At 34.2% G+C, this 18463-nt stretch overlaps 2 protein-coding genes across 2 annotated transcripts; one reads left to right on the top strand and one right to left on the bottom strand.

The window, feature by feature from the left end:
* The first annotated feature begins 1769 nt into the window (after nt 1-1769).
* On the top strand, nt 1770-10649 carry LOC142613106 (uncharacterized). Its single transcript, XM_075785304.1, has 5 exons — nt 1770-1889; nt 3136-5523; nt 8019-8139; nt 9294-9353; nt 9449-10649. The coding sequence occupies exons 2-5, from the start codon at nt 3266-3268 to the stop codon at nt 10478-10480; spliced, it is 3471 nt and encodes a 1156-aa protein (XP_075641419.1). The 5' UTR covers nt 1770-1889; nt 3136-3265; the 3' UTR covers nt 10481-10649.
* A 3053-nt stretch (nt 10650-13702) lies between these two features.
* On the bottom strand, nt 13703-17331 carry LOC142612676 (uncharacterized). Its single transcript, XM_075784808.1, has 3 exons — nt 16719-17331; nt 15406-15809; nt 13703-14553 (listed from the first exon to the last, which is right to left on the bottom strand). Exons 1-3 carry the CDS (start codon nt 16881-16883, stop codon nt 14115-14117), a joined length of 1008 nt encoding a protein of 335 aa, XP_075640923.1. The 5' UTR covers nt 16884-17331; the 3' UTR covers nt 13703-14114.
* Nucleotides 17332-18463: the final 1132 nt, after the last annotated feature.

Here is an 18463-nt window from a genome sequence, read left to right as displayed (position 1 = left end):
TTGAACATAATTGCTAAAATTAGTACCTATTAATATAATAATATTTAAAAAAAAAATTATGGTCCAATAACATCTCCGTCCATGCATAGCATACACCATGCTACAAGCTGCATTAGCATAGCGAACACAAGAAATCTGCTCCTCTTTTTTAGGCTGCTAAAAGCTTGAAATCTGCTCAGAAACACCATATTTTCTATAATTGAGAGGTCTTGGCCAAATAAGACTCAAAAACTCAAAAGTGTTTCAAAAAAACTTGTGTATATACGCACCAGGAGATGTTGGCGAAACTGTTTATAAGATTTTTTATCTCAAAATTTTGATGCAAAGCTGATCTTACATCACTAAGAAAATGTTTTGTACTTAAATTTTCGATTATAAAAAGCTCCATTGACCCCTTTTTAAAACACAAGTAAGCATTAAGTGAAATACTCATGAAAATCACAATCAAAGTGTTTTGTGAAATATTCATTTGAGTTTTAGTCTTTTTTTTCTTGGCCAATGCCCATAGTAGGTTAGCTAGTCAAACTCCATGATTTTGGTTATTGTTTAGAGGGAGCTTTCTTTTTCTATTCCTTCCAATGTTTGCTTTGTTTTAAGTTTTCCTAGTTTAGTTTGATAGTTTGATAGTTTAGTTGCTTTTGTTTTTTTGGTAAATTAGTTTAGTTGCTTTCTAGACTTAGGTTTTATAGGTTGGAAGCACTTTTATGATAGAATTGGTAGATTTGTAAGGTTTTTGCCTCAAGGACGCATATATAGGCTTGATTACGTGTGTGCATCTTGAGGAGCCTACATATATAGCCTTAGTCATGCGTACATAGTCTCTGCGAGAAATCCACATTTTTTATCATTCTTGGATTCATGTGTTGTTTGCTTCTTTTATGCTTTTAACAACATGCTAGTAAACATGCTTTGGGTGTGAATAGTGGGTGAGGTTTGGGTTCAGTGCAATTGAATATTGTTGAGATTTTAATATGTGTCAACTTTTAAACATATGTCACCATCTTAATGGATCCAGTGCACTACATGCACTGGACCTAAGCCTAATCCGTGAATAATATGCTAAAAACACAACAACGTTTACATGAAGCGACTAGTGATATTATTTCAATTATACACTAATCACAAACTACTACGCCAACATTTGTGAAAAATATTATTAAATTTGTTGTGTTAAACTTATTGAAAAAATAAAGAAAATGGTTTAGTTCCAAACTAGTTTGGTTTTTATTTTTTTCAATAATATTATTGAAAATGAATCATTTTTCAAAATGTATTTTCTAGAAAATCATATCATTTTCCTAGGTTTGGTAACAATTTTAAAATGAGTTGAAAAATTATCTTTTAATTTTCTTTATTTAGTTTTACGTGAGAGAAAAATTTCAAAAAAATTTAGTCAAAAACAATTTTATTTCATGCTAAGCTAAATAAAGGAAATTAAGAGGTAATTTTTTTTCGATTAATTTTTTTTTCTTCTAATACTACTGAACACCAAAAAAAAAAAGTTATCTTCATATAAAATTTTTCACAATAAATAATTTTATTAACAGTCACATAATTAGTTGGAAAAAATATAATCATAAGAGCTAAGCTTTATTAAAAAGAAAAAAAGAAGAGGTCTTGAAAATTATGTAGTGGCTCAAAACAAACCAATAATAGCGGGGTCTACGTCCACATAGGACGACACGAGTACGTGACGCCACGTGTAATACGGCAGGCTCTAGAGCATTTGGAGCTATATATATAAAACGATGTTTATCCTATCACATTTCTAGGGTTTCTAATCCTCACAGCATCGGTCACAATAACCAAACTCTCTCTCTCTCTCTCTCTCTCTAAGCTCTCTGACTGCGTTCTCGGCTCTCTGATTCTCCAACAAACCCTATCACCAGGTACTTCTCGCCATTATCAAACCATAACTCAACCTTTGTATCAAACCACTAGGATTCGTTTTTTAATTCAGTATCTACTATATATATACATATATATATATATATATATATATATATATATATTCATATACAGCTTTTGTTTGATTCTGGATTTTACTTTCCACATAGGGTTCGTGTTTCCTATTTATTATTGAATGTGAATCGATAGCATTTACAATTGGGTTTTGCTCGTCCAGTGGTGACTTTTGTTTTTGTTTTTTGGGTTCGTCTGAAATTAGGGTTCTGTGTAAGTAAATTGATTGAAATTTGTGTTTGAAAAGACCTATATTTGTGAGTTTTTATGTTTTTATTATTATTATTTTTTATGTTTTCTGTTACTGCTGAGTTGGACTAAATGTGTTAGGAATTGGGTTTTACTCGAGTGTGATTTCTAAGATTAGGGTTTTTTTGGAAGTAAAATTGATGTTATTTGATAATAAAGAACCGATATTTATGTAAAAAAAATGTGTTTGAAAGCAAATAAATAGAGTTTGAATATGGGTCTGCTGGTTTCGTGCTGATACTGTTCTGTTTGTTATGAAATTAGGGTTTTGGGATGTAGAATGATTAGATTGCTCACATGTGCTTCTAAGTATGTGTAAACAAAGGAAAAGCAAATTGAAAGTCGCATATTTTTTGGTGGGGGTATGTAAATTTGTCTTGCCACGAGTCTCTAGGAAAAATTCTAAAACACCCCCTGGGAAAAAAAATCCTGATTTTTAATATTCAGTTTCATAGGCAGCCATCTCTTTTATTTCTCTGTTGCGTTTTCACTTTAATCTTCTATTTCATTAAAAAAAATGCCTCCTAGTCTTAATTGATTGTTATGGATTGAAATTAGTTATAGACATGGTGACAGTCTGTCACGATTACAACTTTTTTTGTTTTTCTTACAAAGAACTGTTTTAAGTAGTTTAGTAACATGGTCATGCTAAAAATATTTATGAAGTTCATATACTTTAGCATTTGACTGCATGAATGTGTTAAGCTTGAACACAATCACCAACACAAGTGTCCTTTTAATAAATTTCAGCTATTCCAGTTTTTAATGCTTTGGTTGGTCGTGTGATTGTCAATTTTTTATGAGTTTTTGAAGCTGTGAGTTTGCAGTTATCCATGTCTTATGCATGTTTAATTTTGCCAGTGCTCTTTTTTAGTTTGTTTTGTTTAAGGATCCTTGGCTTATTATCATTTATTTTGAACGCAGGTTTTGTCTTTCTTTTTCAAGGCTTACCTGGATGTACATCCTTAGGAACATGGTTTGAACTGTTTTAGACAAGGAAACTATTTGAAGATTTGTAGCGCTTATATTTTAAGTTATTCATTGCTAGTCTAGCATGTCCAACAGGTTTGTATCACAACAGTTGCCACTACCAAGCATGCAAATGGGTCAATTGGAACCGACCCTGAGCAAAGTGGACCCATCAGTACAAGACATGCAAATTGGACTGATGGGTTCTGTATCAAATGGTCCTGCATCTCATCAGCATTTTATATTAAACACACAGGTGGGGCTAGTGGATCCCTTGTCTAGTAATCCTGCGTTGCAGAGGTTATCAATGTCAAGCACACAGATGGTAGATATTGAAACAAAGTCCAATAGTCTGGGACCTGTTGAAACCATGCTGAACAATGCAGCATCCCAGCACTTGTCTGCACCAATTAAGCGAAAGGCACCAGTGGAGCATCTTTACAATAATAGTGCTGCACAGCAGTTATCAACCCCTAACAAGCGGTTAGCACAAATGGAACATAGGCCTTGGTTGCAGCAAGTATCTGGACCAATAAAAAGATCTGTACAGATGCAATCGATGCCCACCACACCCACCACACCCACCACTCCTGGATCACAGCATTTACCAACGCTGAATAAGAAAGTGGTATCTGGTAAATCTGGTTCACAGCGGTCTTCAGTGCCAAAAAATCAAACTGCAGCACTGCAACCATCTCCCAAGGCTCAAACTGAGTCTTTCGAGTCTGTTAGGTCCAAGATGAGGGAATCATTGGCTGCTGCACTGGAACTGGTTTCTGAGCAGAAAGACAAATCCTCGAGCCCGGGAAAGAACTCTCAGAGTGACTCCTCAAGTGCTCCCAGTCTGAGTCGGGAGAATTCTCATCCTGCTGAATCAGTTTTTGGTGCTACTGATGCACATGAACTTGTATCTGAAGAGCCTAAAGTGATGCCGCTCTCCCATGAAGATTGGTCTGCACACAAAAGCAATAATGGCAAAAGTGAATCTGAAATACAGACCATGAAAGCAGATGGGAAAGAGACCAAATCAAGTTATGTTTTTTCTGGTCAAGATGTTTCTTTTAGTGATGAATTCTTTGTCAAAGATGAGCTTTTGCAGGGGAATGGACTTTCCTGGGTATTGGATTCCGATATGGGAGTGGCAGAAAAGAGGGAGATTCAAACTGCTGAAGAGCAAAATTTGGAGAATGATGAACTGGGTAGGGATAAAAAAGAAGAAGCTTATCTAACTCCACAGATACTGGCATTTAAAATTGAAGAAGAACTCTTCAAATTATTTGGTGGTGTGAATAAGAAGTACAAAGAGAAGGGGAGGTCTCTTCTGTTCAACTTGAAAGATCGTAATAATCCTGAATTGAGCGAAAGAGTCTTGTCTGGAGAAATTACCCCTGAACGGCTTTGTTCGATGACTGCAGAGGAACTCGCTTCTAAGGAGCTTTCCCAATGGCGGATGGCAAAGGCAGAAGAGCTTGCGCAGATGGTAGTCTTACCTGACGCAGATGTTGATATTAGACGTTTGGTAAGGAAAACACACAAGGGTGAGTTTCAAGTAGAGGTTGAAGAAAATGATACTGTTCCAATGGAGGTTTCTGTTGAGCCTAGTTTACCCACTCTAACGGAATCAAAAACCAAGGAGATGGAAGCCCCTAACCTTTCTAAACCTGATGGAGCCAATGATGAAGTGGATAGTTCTGTGGGAAAGAGTAATATAGAAGACCAGGATACTGCATGTACACTTACTATTTCTTCGAATGAGGGTAATGATTTAATGCAGGGGCTCATGGTAGATGACGTATTGAAGGATGCAGATTTTCTTCCTCCTATTGTGTCTCTTGATGAGTTTATGGAATCTCTTGATTCAGAGCCACCATTTGAAATTCTACCAGTCAATGCTGGAAAAATGTCCCCAATTTCAGACAAGGATGACCCCGAGATTGGCTCTGAGTCGAAGTTATCTAAGCTAACTTCAAAAGATGTTGATATTACAAAAGCTGAACCCGAAAAAGGTGATGATGCTGTTGAGCAATCCAATGAATATGATGCTGGTGTCAAATACAGTGATGGTCATGCTGACATGAAACCTAGTGGTGGTCAGACCATTGGGAGACTTAATGATGGTCAGGCCGTAGTTAAACCCAGTGATAGTCACATTGATGAGAGTTCCAAAGCCAGCCACGCTGAAGTGAAATCTAGTGAAAGCTATTCTCATTTGAAATTGAGTGACAGCCATGCAAAATCAGAAATTGTACCTCCTGCTGTCGTATCCAAGCCTGACCATGTATGGGAAGGTGTACTTCAGCTGAACACATCAGTCATGCCCTCTGTAATTGGCGTCTTCAAAAGGTGTGTGTATAGTCTTGTAAGAGTGATATTTTCAGTTCTGTGCTGTAGATGGTTTTGTAGTTATTTATTTTTTAAACCAGAAGACACCTACTGCATTTTTTTTTTTTTCAGTTTCATGTTCATTGATTTAGTTCTCAATTATGTGCTGCATGCCTGCAACAAATGTTTCATCTACAGTCTTTATATTTGCTTGGTGCAATTACTATGATATATATTATATTATATTATATTATGCACATATGTCTGGGTTAGTTAAACATTGTACCTATTGTAAATCTTACCTGAAATTACATGACCTAATAAGTTTTTGTTGGATTAATATTTTGAGAATCCACTGTTAGATCACATGTTTTCCATGTTCTTAACATGCATGCCAAATTTCTTATCAATAAGATGTTATTTACTTTTTTATTTATGAACTCATTTTTTGTATATAAGTTTCGAAGTTTTTTTTTTATTTTATATTTATTTTAAAATTTTATAGTGGCATTGTTGTTAGTCATTGATTGTCTTGATGTTTGCATGCATGTAGAGTGTACAAAGACAATTTAATCCAACGGTGTATTTATAAAATAACACACCCAATATAAAGTTATTGAGTGGTGTAATATTGATAAAAGTTTCGTCAGGTGTCCCAACCCTATATATATACACTGTATGGTGTGTGCCTTGAGTTTTGAAATATGCACTGTGTATCTATGACAGGTTTATGTATTGTGTCAAAACTGCATGTAGGTGTGTGCTTTTGATGGTCATTAAATATCTCATTTAGCTGCTAGTCTGCTACCTTAATACCTAATATGTATCAGAGCCTGTCAATTCCAATTTGGACTTATTCACAGTATACAAGTTGTTGTTGGTATTACTTTATGCATTTGTTGTTGTGTTTTTTTTTTTTTTTGGTAGATAATTTCATATAGCTACTACATTTTATTCTACGCTTCTTGTTGCCTTGTTGGTTTGAAGTTGAATATATATATATATATATATATATATATATATATATATATATATATATTGGATTACTCTGGGGCATTCACAAAGAAATGTGAAGTTGTTTTATGTCAATTGAGAATGCACTTAAAAAAAAGTGTCATCTTATGTAGAGGTGGTGCATTCAGAAATGAACTTTGATTGCTTCTTTCTTCTTCTTTTTATTTTTTAATATCCTCTGCAGTGATCCTTATTGGATGAATATTTTGGTTGCGCTTCTGCTTCCTTCCCCTCTCACATGATCATAGGATGAGAGTTTTAATTTGCATGACAATGTATGTTTTGGCTTCAATTGGATTTTTGGAAATCTGGCTTTGAATGTTGCTGTTTATCATACGAGAGAAAATTGATCTGTCATACGATGTATAGAAAGGTAATATTTCAAAAGAACATGCACAACATTGGAATGGAATGTAACACGTGCCAGAATGCAATAACCTTGCATTAGGGTTGATACTAACATCTTTTTGAAGTAATTATGGATGAATCAATTGATGCCATAATGATCATTAGGGTAAAAGAATATGGTAACTGGTAAGAGGACCCATGGTCAGCTACAGCATTGTGTAGAGATGCTTTTGGATCAAAAGGCTCAAAAATGGGATGAAGAGTGGATAATAGGCAATAGATTTCCAAATCAGAAATTTTGAAGAATAATGTGATGTGAGCTGGCTGTCACATGGCAAAGATTTTGCCAACACTAATGTCTTGTGGCAATAGTGAGGTCTCATTGTGGCCATGTGGCACCTTTGATCCACTTTGGTTGCTCGCATGTAATTTTTAAGCCACCTAAATAATTTTAATTTTGTTGTTGCAAATATGTCCAATCAGATGTAACATCAGTCACCAAACTAGTGTACTGACCAAATTGGATCATTTTGCGTCTTTGAGGATCAAATTGCCACACTGCTACTTATGAAACTCTTTTAAATTGAAAAGGTAAAATTGATGCAAACTTTAAGGACCAAATGTGATGTTTGCCCTAGATATAAAGAGAAAAAGAGCCATAATTGTGCATACCACTTGGGGCATTATTGGATCTCGTAGGTTAAAGATGATTTGGTTATGTACAATGGAGACTAATCCACTAGTATCAGTTCTGATGTGGTGGTGTGGCATGGTTAAAGGTTGTAAAGATCCTAATTAGACGAATCTGCCAAATGGTTGTAGGTTGATAATTGGCCTTCTGCAGTAGAGACTAGAATGCAGTGTGTGTGGATGGATGACATGATTCAGGTTGAAGGATTAGGAGAAGCCCAAAAGGATGTGGGTTGATCTGATTTGAAAAGACATGTTATGCATGATTGTGTTTGCTTTTAGTTTTAGTCAGGACAGTATATTCTAGTCAGCATGGTTCGCCCTGAATATGGTATTACATAATTTAAATCACGTACGATTTATGAATGATAGGCTCCATAATGTGATATTTATTGAATTCTGTTTTCTGGAAAGTTTATGAAACTTTTGTTTTGGTTCTTGCTGATCTTATTTTCTTGTTACAGTGGTGAAAAAACATCTGCAAATGAGTGGCTCAGTTCACTTGAGATCAAGGGGAGAGTTAGACTTGATGCATTTGAAAAGTTTCTTCAAGAGCTTCCATTGTCCCGAAGTCGTGCTGTCATGGTACCTAATGTTTCTTTTAATTGTCTTACTGTATCCTACTATAAGTTCAGGAAAAGGAAAAAAACACGTATCACAATCTTGTTTTCATTAATCTTTCTTTTGGTGTTCACACAGCATAAGGTCTTCTCATATGCTAATGACATTTATTTTAGGCCAATGAGATCGTGTATCAGATTTGGTAAGAGAAGTTATAAATTAAAAGAAAAACTAATCTTTCTATGGATTAAGTGTGGTGCTATAGGTAACTATAAATCTTGCTACACAGCCTTTATAAACTGATGTTTCGGTTTTTAAAACATACAATAAAATAGCCTTTACAAATTGATATTTCAATTTTTAAAACATACAATAAATTAATATCAAGATATATTTTTATGTTATTGATGTGGCACCAATCATATTCATTGCTGTATTGGTTTGCAAGCCTTTTTTAGTATAAATTGGAAATACCTTCAGCATTTCCCATGGATTAATTATCTCAATTAGATGTTTTGAGTTTTTTACTTAAACCCATCATGTTTGCCCAAGTGGTTGCATCATTTGACTATTTGGTGAAAGTAATAAACATATTTTAGCATTTGAATAAAATTATACTGCCTGAGGCTTTTGAGAAGAAAGAGACATTCTGCAGGGCTAGCTAAAACAGCTGGCTGGGATTGCGTTTCTGCTTATGCTGGTTGAACAAATAAAAAGGAGTTCCCTCATTATTTTAAAGTATTGGCTTTAATCAATTGATGATGAAAATGCCAATCACATAAAAAAAGAAATTAAAAAAAAAAAGAAAATTGTCCAGTGGATGTGACTTTGTTGAACGGTTTCTTTTAAAGAGAGTCAGAAGAGCAACGTACCTGACATATGTAAGAAAGATGAAAGAGTAAATTAAATATAAACTGTAACTAGCAATTGAACCATGTAATTACCGAAGGCACTCTTGCTTTAAAAGCAAAAAGATGACTCCCAAGTGTTGGGAAAAAAAAGAAAGCGAAAGGTTATCCCATGTGTTATTAGGATTTATGGAGACAATATTTTAAAATACGAACAAAGTCCTGCTCACGCAAACTCTGAATTTCATTCTAGTTATATTCTGTATCACTATAGTTGAAGGAATTCTCTATTTTTTTAATATATATATTTTTTTAAATTTTATTTTGTAGGTTATGCATTTTTCTGTGAAGGAGGGGTCCCTTGAGAGCGAGCATGCAAGTATTCAGGAGGTAACAATTGTCATTATACTCTACTACATGTTTTGTCCACCTTCGGTTTGCAAACCACTCGCATTACCTGAAATATATATATACCTCTCCTGCAGGTGGCAGATTCTTATGTTGTGGATGAGAGAGTGGGTTTTGCTGAGCCTGCTAATGGAGTGGAACTTTATTTTTGTCCACCACATAATAGAACACGTGAAATGCTCAGCAAGATCCTCTCGTCTGAACACGTTGAGGCACTTAATAATATTGATAATGGCCTAATTGGTGTTATTGTATGGAGAAAGGCTCAGTTAACTTCCAAGATATCATCCAACTCATCATTACACCAGAAACATAAAAAGCAAAATATCACTTCTAGGAGACAGCAAGAAACAAATATGAATGAGAATTTCGCACCTAAACCAACTCAACCTACTAGTAGCTTAACCCCCACCAATTTTAAACCCCATGATGATGATGATGATGATGATGATGGTGATATTCCTCCTGGGTTTGGCCCTGGTGCCGCTCGGGATGAAGATGATCTTCCTGAGTTTAATTTTTCTGGTGGTGGCTCTGTTCCATTGTCGCAACAGAATTTTGGCCAAAATCCCTCTAGGGGATCAACAGGAACAGTCCCATTTCATTCACTTTCTCAGACCCCATCAAGACCTGTAGACCAAATGAGGGAACTTATACACAAATATGGACAACCTAAAACTGGTGTGCCTTCAGGAAACTGGCAGGACAACAACAATAGAGGGTTCGGGGTTGCGATGCAACCTTGGAATGATGATGATGATGACATACCAGAGTGGCAGCCACAAGCCCCTCAGCACCGACAACAACAATCAGCTCAAGGCCTACATCATCAACCAACACTGCGACCACACTTTGTAAACCAACCACAGGCGTTGCCTTTGGGATCAAATCCTCAACAGTCAATGATGTCATTGCAATCTTTACAACCTCAAATGAATGCGACACAAGGGACTTGGTGGGTTCCTCCAGTCCAAGGGAATGGTCAGCAACCGAATAATATAGGTTGTCAACCCAATGTAGTAGGGCAGTTCTATGGGGCACATGGACGAGGTGTTGGCCAACAAGGCCTGTCCTGGGGACAAAATGCACCCAAAAGTAGAGGCTTTTAGCATCTTTTCTTTTCTTTTTTATTGTAAAGTTAAAATGTTTTTTTTTTTTTCTCTCCCCCCCCCCCCCCCCAATTTTCAACATATGTGCAAATTCTGTAATCATAAAGGTTTTACATGGTTGATGTAGCTTCTTTTTGTTTCTGGAGCTAACCAAAAACCATTTTTACCGCGATGCATTGCAATAGAAATGCCTAGTCCTCGTTATGCGTAATCAAAATGGTAGTTTATTAAGTTGCGCAATGGGTACGCTGCTTATTAAGCGTGTCATGATGCCGGGTTGAGACATTCTGATACTTGTAACTTTCAAGTTATTGAAAAATTTCTATATTTAATTTGGAACATTGACATTAAGTAGGCCAGCCCCATTCTGTGTCCTTTATTTACATAGGAATATAGGATATTCTCATCCGATTATATACTCTATAGTCTTTAGTCAACATTGGGAAATAATTTCTCTCTAGTTCTCTTTCATTTTTAGTCAGATGTGTTATTGCGTGTCTTACATGATGTTCATACTCTGATGGCTTGTTGTATTGATTATATATATATATATTTTAAACTTAACTAGAGCAAAGTCTTTCTTGATCACTAGCACATCTCGCAAGGAATTATCGTCAATTTACGTGGGTTTATGGTTTATGATCAGATAGCTTCTCGGCTGGAGAAGGCTGTCCTTTGAGTGCCACCGATTGAAGAAGCAACCGCAACTTTAAATCGTCAAATAACATAATTTAAATATTATTTACACCAAAGCTTTTGATTCTTTTGCTAATTTCTTTGTACCATATCCTATGCTTCGCACAAGCTCTTGATGACTACGTGAGTAAACCAAACTGCTATGCGATTGCGAAATTCAAGTCCTTGAGTCGGTAAAGAACTTGAATAGGCATTGATCTTCTGCCTCTGCTTTTTACTGACTCTACTTTTGGCTGGACTAATATCTAAAGCTCTGCCACCGCTCTGCAACTCTCTGTATGTTCCATGATCACCGCATTTTTATTTAAAAATTAACTTTTAGCTGTCTATTAATTTGCTAGCTTCGTTTGTTAAGTGATCATGGAGTTCAAAAAATCCGTATTGCTTTCGGCTTTTCGCTTTTTAAGATTTCCCCTTGTTAATAACTAGTCGTAAGGCCATGCAATGCTTGAGTCGGTTACAATTTTTTGAGTTCATGTATATTTTTTAAATTTTTGTTCAGTAAATCTTTTTCTCCCATATAATAAAACTATTAACATAAAGAGCTTGCTTCGTACTGTTTTGTTTTGTCATATTAACTCAAAAATGAAAATATATATTATCATTTTGGTTAGAAAATGGAAAGGACAATAAATTTATTTATAAAAGAATTTATGTCGTGGTATGATGGAGTGTTGAACAACTTATACATTGCAAGATGAGAGATGAGCTTCACATGTCGGTAGAAAAAAACTTTCCTATTCTCTGGTGAATTATTTAAAAGCTTAAGAAAATCATAGTTATAGCAATATCCTAATTTCTATTTGACTTAAACTTGTTTACTCATTCCAAAAAGTCAATTTGTGAATCATTGGCTGAAATTATGAAAGCCGTTAAAATAAAATGATATATAGTTAAATAAAATTAGGAACTTCAAAATTTTGAGAAATTCATGCATTCAAATATGCTAATCATCTTATAAATTTATGTCTTATATCTATTATTTCATGGTCTTCATAATTATATGAAACTCGCATTTCTATAAAAAGAAAAGAATTTTAATTGTATCATATACAAATAAGTTGCATTATGAACTTAGTTGCATGATTTCAAAACCTATTATCATCGCTTATTGAAATAATATAGAAGATGTTACTAAATTTTTGCGCCTACTTACTATTTACTAATATTAAGCAACGTAAAATACTAAAGTTGTGTGATTAACTCATCCGTTAAAACTAACTTGCAATGAGAGGGTGCCAAAGAGCTTTATATATACATGATTAAGTTACACTTAATTCATGTGGGACATTAGGATCATAACAAAAAATGTTACATATATTAATTTGTTATGAAATAATATTAATGATTATTTATTAGTTATTTCATGTTTGTAGGGAATTACTATGTTTATAGGTATTAGTTAAGATAGAGGTTAGTGCGAGTAGGAACTTGTTGATATTTGAGTTGTATCTGGATTGTATAGTTAGTGTTAGTGGTGTCCTAGTTTTAGGAGCACGACTATTGTGCCATAAGTTCAGGAGAAGTGCTCCATTATTTTAGGTTTTTAACGTTATTTTTTTATATTTAAATGAAAAGTGCTACATTTACAATATTTTTACAACAAATTACAGGTAGGTAGTTGTTATTGGTTCAAATTTGAATTTAGCACTGAGATTACTTTTTTAACCCAACAATAACAACTAGTAACAATCTGTCACTTAAAATTTGTTGTAAAAATGTTATGGACATATCATTTCTCTATTTAAATAGATGGAGATATCAAGAGAATTTTAATAAAATTGGATCCAAATTTTTTCAGTCAAATCCAAAGAGGTTAGGAACTCATGATTTCCTCAATCAAATCCAATTTTATCCCTTATATATTTTATTGGTTTATTAGAAGTAACAAAAGTTCTATTTCTATCTCTAAATATTTCTATTTTCCCTCCCTAAAAATCTTGTACGTATCAGATAATACTACAAATCATTAAATTATATAATTAAAAATAATAAAATTTTTTTGTCATTGTGGACCGAACTGGACCGAATTGGACTGAATGAACTAAAGTGGACCAAAATGGACTGAAGTGGAGCAAAAGAACCAAATGGACCGAAGTGGACGAAGTGGGAACGAGAATTTGTGAAGATGTCTATCTGCGAGCTGATCATGATCTGTTCTGGTAGTGTTGTAGTTTAATTTGAATCACTTAACCTCATTGCAAACTTATAGCCTTTTACACTCCATTGATAGCTTTTATTCAGTGACCTCCTTGATAATCTACGTACCATGGTTCAACAGTCTTAATATGGATGGCTATGAAAGTCTCCTTAATTGAGTTAATACTTAACCACCCACTTTTGAAAAGAAGTCAGATTGTAAAAACAAGATCTTAAGAAAGATTATTGATGTCTGAAATAGGGCTTTGAAAAACTTGTAATCACATTGATATATGAAATTTTAAAAAAAAAATCTCAATCAATATTTCTATACAAAAATTTGTTTATACCTAGGGGGGAGGGGGAGGAGGAGGTAATACAATGTCAAAGAAAAACAGTAGGAACAATGAACATCTAGTTGGAAAAAAAAATATGGGAGGATTCATCATCCAACAAAGAATACAAAGGGGTGCGATTATACAAATACTAAGCACTGGATTCCAGCAAAATATACAAAGGGGAAGATAAAAATAAAAATAAATAAAAAATCAATCAAGCACATCAAAGCAAAATAATAGTGACAAAAAAGGGGGGGAAAAGGAAAGAAAAAATCGAAGAAGAGACATATAACTACAGTGGGACTGCCGGGTAAAATCAGAAAATTATAGAGAGGATAGCTATTGAGGCATTTCATTTCATGGCATCTCTCCTTTGACAGAATGCATTTTTTGAGTGGCATCATTGATTCCCAAGCTGGTGGCAAATGCATACAGAGAAAAGATCAATGAAGTCCTCCTCCTCAACTGCCCAAGGCATGTCTAAGTGCTGCTCTTTGCTCGTGTGTCAATCTTGTAGGAAAATTCACCTCGAATTTGATCTTTAAATCACCCCTATTACCAGGCTCTTTTACTATTGGCATTCCCTCTCTGGCAACAAGAAGCTCATAACCAGGGCTCACTATGTCAGTCACTGGAATTGAAAGATTACGCCCATCAAGTGTGGTGAAATTTATTGTGGTCCCTCCCAATGCTTCAGCTAAAGACACCTTATGGTTCATTATGAGGTCATTGCCATCTCTTTTGTAAACATCATGGGGTTTCTCATCAATCACAAATACAAGGTCTGCTGGGAGCTGGTTAGGTTGTTCATTCCCTTTGTCTGGGAAAGTAATCTTGGTTCCTTTTTTCCATCCAGGCTTCACATCAATGGTTAATATCTCTGTTTCTGGAACTTGTCGTCTGTAACAAAAAAAAAAAATAAAGGAGTCAGAGGAGGAGCAAGTTAGCCTGAAAAAAGCAGTTAGTTATGACACTACACAGTCACAATGATAATTTCTGCTACATATGTAGAAGGATTAAAATCAACATGTTTGCCAATGCTAGCAACCTGACATTTTATCTATGTTCAGATAATCAAGAAGTGAAGTATTGTGATCGCTAAATGGGAAAAAAAAATGTGAATAATCTTTGTTTAAATCTATGTCATTCAAAAATTTGGGTGGTAGCCTTGATTTCATAATGGATTACTAGTTTACCATACTGCAGTTAGGGCAGCAGGGTAAAATCTTCAGCACAAGAAGGAATTCTCTTGAAGAATTTATTACTTTCATCCATAACCCGGAAAACCATCTTATTAAATCAACAAAAATCCGTATGAGTTGGTGAAGATTACTATTGGGATAATTACTGTAACCAGATGTGCCTTCTGCAAGTTGGTCCTTAAGCAAGGCAATTATTAGAGAAGATGCATATTACAATTTACAAGGTTACCATTGAGTAAAACATTGAACATAAGCATATTAATCCAGGTTTTGATGTGGCTCTTAGCTTGGTAAGATCACTTGTTCAATGAAAAAAAGTTCAAATCCATATCTCAAATACTATGATTATAGTGAACCATGGCAGACTTCTTAATTGGAAAAAGTGCACACACACACACACACAACAATGCCAATGACCTTAAGGTCAATGACATTTTTTGGTGTTTCCAATGGAGACATCTAGAGTTTCAATCACCCGTCTCCCACTTAAAATGTATCAAACAACAACAACTATTACTAAGGATACCAAAAGTTTGAGAAAAATGCATACCCATTGGCATCAACTGTGGTTCTTGAAATCTTCATTTTCCTTGTTGATCCAGAGTAAAGCTCCCTAAGGCTGCATGGCAGTTTGCTCTCCACAGGTGGTGGCTTCTTTGGCATGCTGCCCTCACTATATGTTCGAAAAATATTTTCACTGCCACCAAATCCCCCAAAAATCCCTGAGCCATCTGACTGGAACCTCATAGATCTCCCAGGTCCTGATGAACCAAATCCAAAAGGGCTACTTCCAAAGAATTCCGCAAAAATGTCCTCTGCATTCCTAGGGTTAAATCCATTCCCCCCATTGCCATTTCCAGATGAGAAACCACCACTGCCAGGTGGTGGCATATCTTTTAAGCCTTCCTCACCATACTGATCATAAATAGTCTTCTTTTGAGGATCACTCAATACCTGAAATCACAAAACTTAAGATCAAAATTCCATCCAATCCAACGGCAATGTAATGTTAACTTGGTCAACCTCAAAGAGACATTCATAGATACTGTCATTCAGGAGGGACTTGATGCAAATTGACATCAAGTAAAATTTAATGCTTCTTATCTCTGTTTGATTGCTGAAAATTTGTAAAAAAAGAAGAAGAAACTTGACTAATATCTAAATCATTTTATTGGTTGATACATGAGATGACACAAAAATTGAAATCAATTGGGCGTAACACAAACTATTTGGTCTTGTTGAGCTCTCCATTTCTGCATTGAAATGAATTCAACAAAGCCATATATCCCAATGATTCTGAATACCAGAAACTCAGTCAATCAATTCTCTCTAGAGCCATGTTTTCTCTTCCCTTCTTTCATCTGAGACACAATCTTGTCTTTCTCACCACCTTGACGAAGATGATTTTGATATTCAACTCTAAACTCTCGCTAAATTGATATAACCTCTAGTCCAACAAATGTGTTCATTTTTTATTTTATATATATATATATATATTTTCTGCTATCACTAATCCATATTACCATTTTCATTTAGGGTATCAGGAACACTAAGATTACCACTATTTTGTTTCTTGACTCCACATATTCCATACCATTTTTTTTGGTGCGGGTGGTTAAGAAAACAACATAAATTTAATGGGACCAAAGGAAAGAAAAAAGAAAAAAAAGAAAAAGAGAAGCTCAAATTGATTTTCTTTCCTTCTCTTCAATCACCCATAAACAAAGCAGACTTTTAAATAAATAAAAAAAACTAAAGAAACAACCTTTAAAAAGAAACATCCAACTGAAAACAGAAGCAGAAACAGATAAAAAAAAAGGGAAATATAGAAAGAAAAAGAAGAAGATGGCATTGGATTATTACCTCATAGGCTTCGGATATCTGCTTGAATTTGGCTTCGGCTTCTTTCTTGTTTGTGGGATTCTTGTCAGGATGCCATTTCATTGCCAATTTTCTGTAAGCCTTCTTCAGATCATCATCGGTGGCATTTCTGTCCACCTTCAATATGTTGTAGTAATCCACACCCATTTTCTGATCCTCAGATATATAATATATCTATATCTATATGTTGTAGATCCAAATCTATCTAATAATTTTTTCAAATCACAAACACCCAGATCATAAAAAACACAAACAAAACTCCACCCTTTTTGGCTTTTGCTCTGCTCTCTCTTTTTGAGTCTCCCAATTATTAAATGTCAAAGCTTTTTGAGGTTCCTCCAGAAAAAAGAAGCTACCATGAAAATGGTAAGAGACCAATGTGATTGATAGAATCTTGTTGAACAAGTTTACATGAATGGAAATAGAGAGAATGTGAATGAGTCTTTGGTTTTTGGTGTCATGTGTATCTTTTCTCTTTGATACGTTACTCTTGTAAATAATAATAATAATAATAATAATGTTTCTTTGATGTGAGAGTTTTGGTTGAGATAATGACAATCATTCATGAACCGAGAGCGAGTTGCGGAATTTGTTTGTTTCTGGTGTTTCATGTTTTAACTTTTAAAATAACGTTATAATTTCTGTCCTTGATTTTGCTTTTTTCTTCGTTATTTCTGGCAACCTGTTTCTTTTCTCTGTGACAGCCACATTTACCTAGGACAATGGATATCAGGAAAATCTCTATTTCTCTTTCAACCGAGGCCCTACAATATTATTAATAATAACAATAATAAAATCTCTTGGGTCGTGTTTAGATCCTAAAATAAAGAAAAATAATTTATAATACTAAGATAGTGTCACCCCACTCTTTCAAACTTTTATGTAATAAGACCCACAATATTTTATAGGTTAAATATATATATAGTTCAAGCCATCTATTTTTGGAACCATTTTTTTAGAAATTGAAAAAGTATTGACAATTTTTTCAATTTCCGAGAAAATGTTTCCATAAATGGATTAGGGCACACATTAGCAAAATCTCTCTCTCTCTCTCTCTCTCTCTCTCTGTTTTAGTCTTTTAAAACTTGAAATAAGTTTTTCATATTTTTCTAGAAAAATATATTATATAAAAAGAAAAATGCATTTATGTTTTCATTTATAATTTTACTATAGATGATGAGAAACACAGGTATTTGGACAAAATTAAGATTACATTAAAGGCACTTTTGATATGTAGGAATAGAACGACTATTTCTTTGTATCATCGTTCAAGTGTTTGGTTTAAAAAAATTATAATAAAAATTTCCAAAAAAAAAAGTTTTTTTTGTTTTTTAATTTTTATAATAATATTCATGGATGTAGCAATTTTGAACAAAAAGGAAAATGACATATATTATATATTTAGTTAATTTATACATAATTTAAATGTTAAGCAAAACCCACAGAGAGTACAATAATTATATAGGGGTAGATTAAGAAATTTGATTGGAATATTACTCAATTCTATCATCAAGCAATATTGTACCAAATTTGGAAATGCAAATTCAACATTCTATTCTTAAAACAAATGCATATAAATAGTTAGTCCTTACGTTTTTTTTATTCCTTATAATATCCATTCTTATTCTCAAGTAATCAATGTACCAAATTTGCCTTAATTGTTTACATGATTAAACAACATAATGCAAGATGCACATTTCTTGTTTATTTATTCACTTGTTTGTTTG

The sequence above is a fragment of the Castanea sativa genome, chromosome 10 (assembly GCF_040712315.1).
Source record: "Castanea sativa cultivar Marrone di Chiusa Pesio chromosome 10, ASM4071231v1".
Lineage (NCBI taxonomy): Eukaryota > Viridiplantae > Streptophyta > Magnoliopsida > Fagales > Fagaceae > Castanea > Castanea sativa.
This window is presented reverse-complemented; position numbering and strand designations above follow the sequence as displayed.

Coding starts and splice junctions, on each gene's coding strand:
- LOC142613106 (XM_075785304.1), top strand. CDS start 3,266: ATGTCCAACAGGTTTGTATCACAACAGTTGCCACTACCAAGCATGCAA. Junction 8,140..9,293: donor CCCGAAGTCGTGCTGTCATG/GTACCTAATGTT, acceptor TTTATTTTGTAG/GTTATGCATTTTTCTGTGAA. Junction 9,354..9,448: donor AGCATGCAAGTATTCAGGAG/GTAACAATTGTC, acceptor CCTCTCCTGCAG/GTGGCAGATTCTTATGTTGT.
- LOC142612676 (XM_075784808.1), bottom strand. CDS start 16,883: ATGGGTGTGGATTACTACAACATATTGAAGGTGGACAGAAATGCCACC. Junction 15,810..16,718: donor AGATATCCGAAGCCTATGAG/GTAATAATCCAA, acceptor TTGTGATTTCAG/GTATTGAGTGATCCTCAAAA. Junction 14,554..15,405: donor ACCACAGTTGATGCCAATGG/GTATGCATTTTT, acceptor TTTTTGTTACAG/ACGACAAGTTCCAGAAACAG.